The 8685-nt window shown below is 35.5% G+C and overlaps 1 protein-coding gene across 1 annotated transcript; it reads right to left on the reverse strand.

The window, feature by feature from the left end:
• Positions 1 to 343: 343 nt before the first annotated feature.
• Positions 344 to 4187, reverse strand: LOC113287620 (eukaryotic translation initiation factor 3 subunit D-like). The gene is made up of 2 exons (XM_026536408.1): positions 2379 to 4187; positions 344 to 675 (listed from the first exon to the last, which is right to left on the reverse strand). The coding sequence occupies exon 1, from the start codon at positions 4068 to 4070 to the stop codon at positions 2382 to 2384; it is 1689 nt and encodes a 562-aa protein (XP_026392193.1). The 5' UTR covers positions 4071 to 4187; the 3' UTR covers positions 344 to 675; positions 2379 to 2381.
• Between the last annotated feature and the right edge of the window lie 4498 nt (positions 4188 to 8685).

The raw sequence follows: 8685 nt of genomic DNA on the forward strand, positions 1-8685 counted from the left end.
CGAAGGCACAGTCGGCAAGGCTAGAAGTCTAGAACTAGTATCTTCGTAACCTTTTGGGGTTGCTATTCCAAGTTAAATAGGAAAGGACGATATCTTGATGGTCTGTAGATATCAACGTAGATATCAACGAACCAACCTGAAAACATTGGCACAACTCGGACCTAATCACACCACATTACATAAGCTATCAAGAAACATCAGAAAAATTGAGTTATTGTCCGAGGAAACCAACCTTTTGAGCCAAAATTGAGTTATTATCAGATAAAATTAACAGATCTGAGCTTCTGACTCCCTTTAACTGATGATAACTTGCAGAGGGAACATCCATCCGCTATTCAAGTCTAACCACAACTTTCAGCTCACATATCTTGGATGTTAAAATTATTAGATATACTTTAGGTAACTCTGTTACCTGCTAAAAGTCTCCACAGCAAAACATGTTAAAATTAAAACTACATCAAAACGATAGCTAAATTGCCATCTCTCTTGTTTCAGAGTAAAAAAAAACACAAATAGCCTGTCATCAAACCACACTCAAGGATTCAAAATATCTGCGCAGGAAAAAAAGAAGTGTACGAGAAAAATATAACAGAGAATTAAACTACATTCTGCAATCCTAACGAGCAGATTCAGAACCCCAGTTTTCTTAATAGTTGTTCTGCCATTTGAATTAACCTGAAAAACAAAAGAAAATCCAACAGATTAGAAACTATATTTCTAAGAAATGGATAGAAACAATACAAAAACTCACATGGTCAAAAATTCCAAGCTAAACAATATCCAAACCTACTTCTAATCAAAGTTGATATGCTAAAATTTCGAATCTTAGAGACACTCGAATCAACTAAACCCTGTTGCAGAGCACCCAAATACAATCAACAAATGATTTCGAAGACCTACATGGCTATAAAAGAACCAAGTACAAGGCTGACCAGAAAAAATCAGCTTTCTAACCACATGGCCATATAACCATGAGCTATGCCTTTTAACAAGATGTCGACTACTGAAGCTGCCTATGTACTGTTCTGCAGCCTAGGTTATTTTCAATGCTTAATGACATCACCATCCAGTAGGTTTACAAATTTAGTGAAGGCAGAATCTAATAATCAAGTGAGCAGATCATCGAAGCAATTAAAGAAAATTAGTAAAACGAAATAAAAATGTTTGAACACCATCCGTTATCTTATTTCCAAGGAAATTGCCACAGAGAAAATAAACAGAGAATTCTGCAGGTGTGAACAATTGCAGCATGATTTATGTTTTAAGCATCCAACCACGTAATGAATGATACCCACAAACATGCTTCAACAACGAAGATAATAATATATAAAATATTGGTTACCGACTGCAAGTAAAGTATACGATAAATTGAAGGACCAAAAAGATATGAGTAGAGGTAAAGTCTACCAGAAGGAGCTCGTTCATAGGCAAAATTTATGTGAGCAAGATGATCATATCACAGTGCTTTTAAACCACCAAAATGATATAAAGAATAATTGTACCATTTATGCTGAAATGAATGTCATCTACAGTTGCAGGAATTCAACAAAAATACATGCAAGCATACAAAGGAATCTGTTAAATAAACGGTGTTGGTGATAAGTGTTCAAGTAGCTAGTTTCATAAAATGCCATCTAATAGCGCAATGATGAAAGCATCATCACTGTCTCGTATCCTAGAACAGTGATCAGTAAGACGCAAGTGTTGAAGACACCCGACTTTGTTGTGTCAGAAATATCTAAACACATCCAAATGTCTAGATGAGGTTAAGGTTCAAACATCAACCGCAGTAGCAATAATCGTCCCAATCCCTGCACTATCCTCCAAAAGCAAAACATGGATTCTAGTAAGATTTCTGACCATAGCAAACTAACACAGAATAAATAATTGGCTTTTTGCAGGACAAAGGTCTTTTTACTGCGCAACTAAGAATCCATGCAATGGTAAGCAAGGGTAAAAGGCAAAACAGTTGGATCGCTATTTATTTATATCCTCAGGATAGGCCCACACCATCAGATATTATCTGACTAATACTCTGCCACGCTATCAGTCACAAATTTGTAACACATTGACATGGTAATTCATATTGTAACACATTGACATAGTAATTCATATTATGATATTTCACTGCATGCGGATACAAGCAAGACAAATGCAAAAATAAAATATTAAAGTTCTTTCTTAATTGGAGGGTACAGTATTGGTTGTTTGAGCACCTTATTTGATATTCTCGGTCTTACCTAAATTCACTAACCAAGCACAGAAACCATAGTGTAACCATCAAAACATAAAACAGCAGTAAGGAAACAACAGAATATCTGATCATGACTAAATGAGACATCAATTATAAGAAAATTGCAGGAGACGCAAACTCTTACACTTCAAAGCACAGCTTCCACAACTGTATCTTCCACATCATTTGCAGCAGCTAGTGCCTCAGCATTAGCCTCTTCCTCTGTAGGAGGTTGTACTTGTTCATCTTCAGGCAATGGCTCCTCCACATAATCATTCTCAAATGCATCAGCTGGAACCTCATAAATCCTTACCTGCGGCTTTGACGGATCCTTAACAAGAACATATTTCCCCTCTTTCAATTTCATGCACAAATCAACAATTGACTTGACAATTCCCCACATATTATTTGTGTTCAGGTTGATTTGTGTAGCAAATTCCTTAGGCTTATATCCAACCACGGATAAAATAGTATGATTGAAATGATCCCTCGGGTGAACTCTAGAAACATACCCTAATTTCATCATATCAGCACTTGCCAGTAGTGCTTGAGCAGTCCACTTAGCCAATTTGTTAGCATTATTCTTAAGTTCAGTAGCCAAAACTGCTCCTCTCTGAGTTTCCAACTTCTTCCTCCAGTCAATACCTGAATATTTTGGATCAAACTCATTAAGAGCATTCAAGGTCAAAAAGGATTGTTGTCCTTTAGTTTCCGATGCACTCTGAACTTCACACCTAGCCACAAGAAACATTTCATCATCAAGCTTCCACCTTCTATAACGGTAAGCTACGGATGCAACTTCTTCACCTTCGCTAGCAAATGGATTTGGCTCCTCAAACCCAACCTTATTACCATTCCTAACCAAAACCTGCTGGGAGAAGTTCTGATTAATGTAAGCAGCTTCAACACTCAACGAATAAGCAGAATTAATATCCTCTTTAGCTTCAGGCAGCGGTTCTTGAGAAGTCTCGTTAACCGATAGCAAATCAAGCTGAGATCCATCTCTCTTATCAAAAAACAACTTGTTTCCAACACGTTGAACCACAATATCCCAAGAGTAAACAGATCTTGGTGCACACATCAAAGTAGACAAAATTGAATCAGTAGCAAATACAGTAGCTTTATCTTCATTAGCAAGTCGACGGATAACAGGATCATCAGTAGTAGTAACTTTAAAGAAATTCCTATTCTTAAATCTTTCCAAACGTTTTTCATTCTTAGGATTAACCCTATCATAAGTACGGTCATATGTTTCTAAAGCACCACAAACAAGTAAATCTTCAGGATCTTGTACAGAAAATGATAATTTAGAGAAAGTCGAAAACGGGATTTGATCTAACATAATCCATTCAGGTTGAATATCAACCGATGATTTAAAAACAGCAGCTTCACGACGAGGATTATTATTACCAGATCGATTAAGATTGTAAAGACGATCACGTCTAGCTCTCTCTTTCTCTTGTTCACGTTTCTTAGCCTCAACTTCTTCATCACGACGCTGAGGAAGTTGACGTTGTTGTTGAAATCTCCACTTTGGACCAAACTTGGGTCTTGGTGGTGGTTTTCCATCAACTAAGTGGAACGTATTATCATCATCAACAGGTATAGAATCATCGAGATTGAAATCGAAAACAGAATCATGACCACTGTTTCTAGGGTTACGGTTTTGGTTGTTGTAGTTTCTAGTCCAATCTGCAATTCGACCTAGTTTTTCAGAACGATTGAAAGGAGCAAAAGGAACGTTTGATGGATGATTGGGGAGAAGCTGCGATGGTGTTTCTGGTGGTCCCCAACCGTCGGAGTTGAATGGAACTGCGCCTACTTCGAACTCTGTCATCCTTTTTGATGCCAAAGTTCAGCAATGGAAGATGGAGAGCAGGATACTGATAGAGAAGGTTTTTAGGGTTTTGGAAGTGGGAGGAGAAATGAAGGGAACAAATGAGGTTAGGGATTTCATGTATTTCCAAGGTTAACCGTAGAGATAAGGATTCTCATGGGCCTGAATGAGTGTAGATTTTATTCAGAGTTATTGTTAAATTGGGCCACACTGTGAACAGTGTTCAAGAGCAAGACTAAAGGGGTGAGCAACGAAGGGGTGAATGCGTATCATCTACGTCCAAACCATCTAAATCGGATTTAAGATTTTCATCCATGTCCCATCCATTACTTACTGAATTTGACATCCATTGATGAGCGGGTTTAATGGTGATGAATTTGGAAACCTGAAAAAACGAAAATAGGTAAACGTTGAACAAAAATAATATAATTTAGTTTTAAAACTTAAATTATTGAATCTAAGTAATTGCAATATAAGAAGAGTAACTTAATTTCTTCCCAACAACCAAAAGTAAACTATTTTATCAATATTAAAGCTTATGTACAATCCAAAATTGATGTTTTTAGAAAATAGCTTTGAGGACCTTCAATGGATTTCAATACAAAACTATATATATTGTCTTTGAGTAGTATGATCTTCATATTTATACGTATTATATCAAAATTATCCTTCGGATTGGGTGTCAAACGGATGGGAGATGTCCCATCCTCATCGAACCCATAAAAGTTACGGGTTTCAAAAATTCACCCACTACTAATCCGTTAAGAGTCGAATTGGGTGTCCACCCATTAAAATGCGGATTGGGTTGGATAAAATCCACGGATTTGGGTGTTTTGCTCACCCCTAGTATAGAAAATTACCGGTAGGGCGAGCAAAACACTCAAACGCGGGTTTTTGCCCTACTCAATCCGCATTTTGAAGGGATGACACCCGACCCGTCTCTCGACGGATTGGACGTAGGTGGATTTTTGAAACACATAGTTTTCACTAGTTGTATACGAGTGGAACATCATCCATCCATTATACACCCAACCCTAAGAATAATGTTGGTATTATATATATATATATATATATATATATATATATATAAAGGTTATAATAAGAAATTGGTAGCATGTATAGTTTTCTATTGAGATACATAGAAGGTCCTCAAAGATATTCCAGAATTGAAATATTAATTTTGGATTGGTCAGAGGCCTTTATATTGGTGAATGTTTTGGTTGTTGGAAAAAGGTTGTGCTACTTTTTTTATGTTATAATTTATTGGATTTTAGTTCTATAAGTTTTAAACTAAGTTATATCACGTACTCTTGTTAAATATTTACCTATTTATTTATATATATATAAATCCACCAGCATCCATTCTGCTCATTCAAGGTGTCAAATCCGACGGGTAATGGATTAAACATGGATGATAATCTTACATCGATCATTTAGATGGATTGGACGCGGATGATACCAAATCCGCATCCACCTATTAGTGGCTCGGGAGATACTGATCCATATGGCCATTTTACTCAACCAACATTTCGACATGTGGACTAGAGGTGAACATGATCCATATTGATTTTTTTTTTCCTTATCCACATCCAATCTTATATGTGGTAGATTTTGATTTTGACATCCTTATCAGATCCAACAGCCAAGGGGTTGGATGCAGATTATTCGGTGTATTTTTCTATAATCGAGATTTAAAATGTATAAAGACAATATTAAGAAAAGTAGATTAAGATCCTGTTATCATTACCATGATTTGTGATATTTACTCAAACGCATACCACCTTCAATAATATTTCCTTTACCCCCATCAAATATTCGTAATGAAACTCATTAATTTCATTTAATAATCATGTTTATAATTTTACCAAATTTAATATTATAATAGCGTCAGGAAATTAGTATACTGGTACTTTAGCTAGGAAATTTTAATGTCAATGCAAGTGAACATGATAAATATATCGAAAAATAATAACTATTAACTTAACGAATGTGGATACTCAACTGATTTTTAACTCCGTACCCGATCCAATGCATTAGTGCATGAATTGGAGACCCGCCCACAAAATGTCAGATGGGCGGGATCGGGTCTGCAAATTGGGTGACAAATGCTCACCCTTAAGGTGGACGCACAATTTATCTCTTGACAGATTAGGTACGGATGTACATATAAAATATTTTTATTTTGGTAGAATAGAGTAGAGTAATATCTAAAAATTCGATGAACACCCAACTCTAAAGGTAATATTGGCACTATTATCATATTTTAAGGTTAATATAGGATTATTTTTTTTTTTGGAAATTCAATTTTCATTAATGAAAATCATGATTACATGGATCTCAAGTACATCAAATTCAAAAAGTAATAAGAAACAACACGCTTGTAGCGACACATGATTGAAAATTCCGACAAGGAAAAGAGAAGGAATTCCAAATACTGACCTAATACAAGAATGCAAGAACCGGTTGAATCGGAGAGAAAAAGTGGGGGTATAAAAATCACACCCAATATTTCGTTCGGAAATCTGTATGGACTAACTCCAATATAATTCCGAGAGCACCAGCTTATAAAGCGAGCTCAACCAAGAAATATATCAAGAGTTATATCTCAATTTCTCAATACAATCTGCAATCGAACAGATAGAAATCTGTGAGCCCGATTGATATCAGAAATAACTTGGACGGTATCAAAGACCAATGCCCAAGTGTAAATCAATTCCTATACAACAACCAAGGTCGTATTTACCAATTGATTGAACTATGCACAACCTGTGATATTTCAATTATATAAACAAATATAACGCGGAAAAGAAATAACACGAACACCAGAAGTTTTGTTAACGAGGAAACCACAAATCCAGAAAAACCCCGGGACCTAGTCCAGATTTGAACACCACACCGTATTAAGCCGCTGCAGACACTAGCCTACTACAAGTTAACTTCGGACTGGAATGTAGTTGAGCCCTAACCAAGTCTCACACCGATTAAGCTACAGTGGCGTTCCTTACGCCTCTAGAACCATGTCGGATTCCGCGCACTTGATTCCCTTAGTTGATCTCACCCACAACTAAGAGTTGCTATGACCTAAAGTCGAAGACTTATAAACAAATCTTTCTCCCACATATAAGTATATTTTGATAGATAAATCTGTCTCCCACAGAAGTACTTATGAAGTTTTTGTTCCGTCTTTTGATAAATCAAGGTGATCAGAAACCTAAAAATCCCCCCCTTTGTCAATTTTAGTAACAAAACTATCAATACATATGGATTATAAAATAAATAAACTTTATAGCTTCTCATCCAACATGCTTGATTTCCTCGGTTCTTCAACATTTCTTGAATTCTTCGCCACTCCAAGTACTCCGGTGATTCTGAACGTGTTCAACTCAGCATCATTATTGTTAAAGATCCGTAGCCATAACAACAGGAAAAAAGTTGTTCTCAATTATTGTTATACAATGTCATAGTATTATTACACAACATCAAAGTTCAATTGTATCACAACTTTGACAATAATACTACGGTGATATGTATCACTCCCCCTTAGTCAATATTTCATCACACAATGAAAACAACTCCCCCTTACATAATGATCCGTAAACCATATGTATGTAATGTGAACTACAAAATAATTCTCCCCCTTTTTGTCAATATAAATTGGCAAAGGTACGAAAACTAACGGGATCATAATGAAATTCTCAAAGATATAATTCATGACTAAAACAGAACATATCAACTTGGTTTTGATGGTTTCACATAGTCAAAACTTAGTGTATTCATCAAGAAGTTTATAAAGATACAAGATAACTCCTACAATATTCCACAGCTCCACTCCCCACAAAGATTTGGCAATTAAGCACAAGTTCAATTAATAACTCTCCACCACAAAATGTCATTCCTGAAAGAACAACAAGAGCGACCTTATTTTTAACAAGAAAATAAGGATTTCTTTGGACATTAATAAATTACATGAAACATGAATTGGTATCCATAAAACTCGAATAAATTAACCACAAGAAGACTTTATTGATTAATTTAATCGAAAATGCTCAACATAAGAAATCTTATGGTGCCATACAATACTTTCACATAGAAGTGGATCGGGGATAGATCAATACTGCGGAATATTCAAAAATTCATTCTATCTTTTACCAATATTTGCATAAAGACACGATAGACTTAACTTTTGACATATATGAGATAATCATAGTTCACGGACATAAACACACATATCCCGTAACATATTTTTTGCAATATATAAAACTAATCTAATTTAAGATTAATGTTGCAAAATCATCGTCCAAATAACTTAGAATTTAAATAAATAACTCCAAAACATTGCAAGATGAAAATCGTTGGAAATAGCCATGTGTAATCACAATATTTGTTATACCAAACCCTAGTTATCCTTCTTAAAACACAAGAATAAATTCTCATAAGAAGTTTCCTAGACTTTAATGAAGTCAAGCTTCTTTGATAACTTCATACCTCTCCATGACACCATCGTAAAAGGTATTATCGATATCCTTGATCCTTTTGACCGTATAAACTCCATGTTCATGAGTTAGAACATTCACCTTTCGAACAACAATGAGAACAAGTTTCCTGGGTTTGATGC

Source organism: Papaver somniferum, chromosome 6, assembly GCF_003573695.1.
Source record: "Papaver somniferum cultivar HN1 chromosome 6, ASM357369v1, whole genome shotgun sequence".
NCBI classification, from domain to species: Eukaryota; Viridiplantae; Streptophyta; class Magnoliopsida; order Ranunculales; family Papaveraceae; genus Papaver; species Papaver somniferum.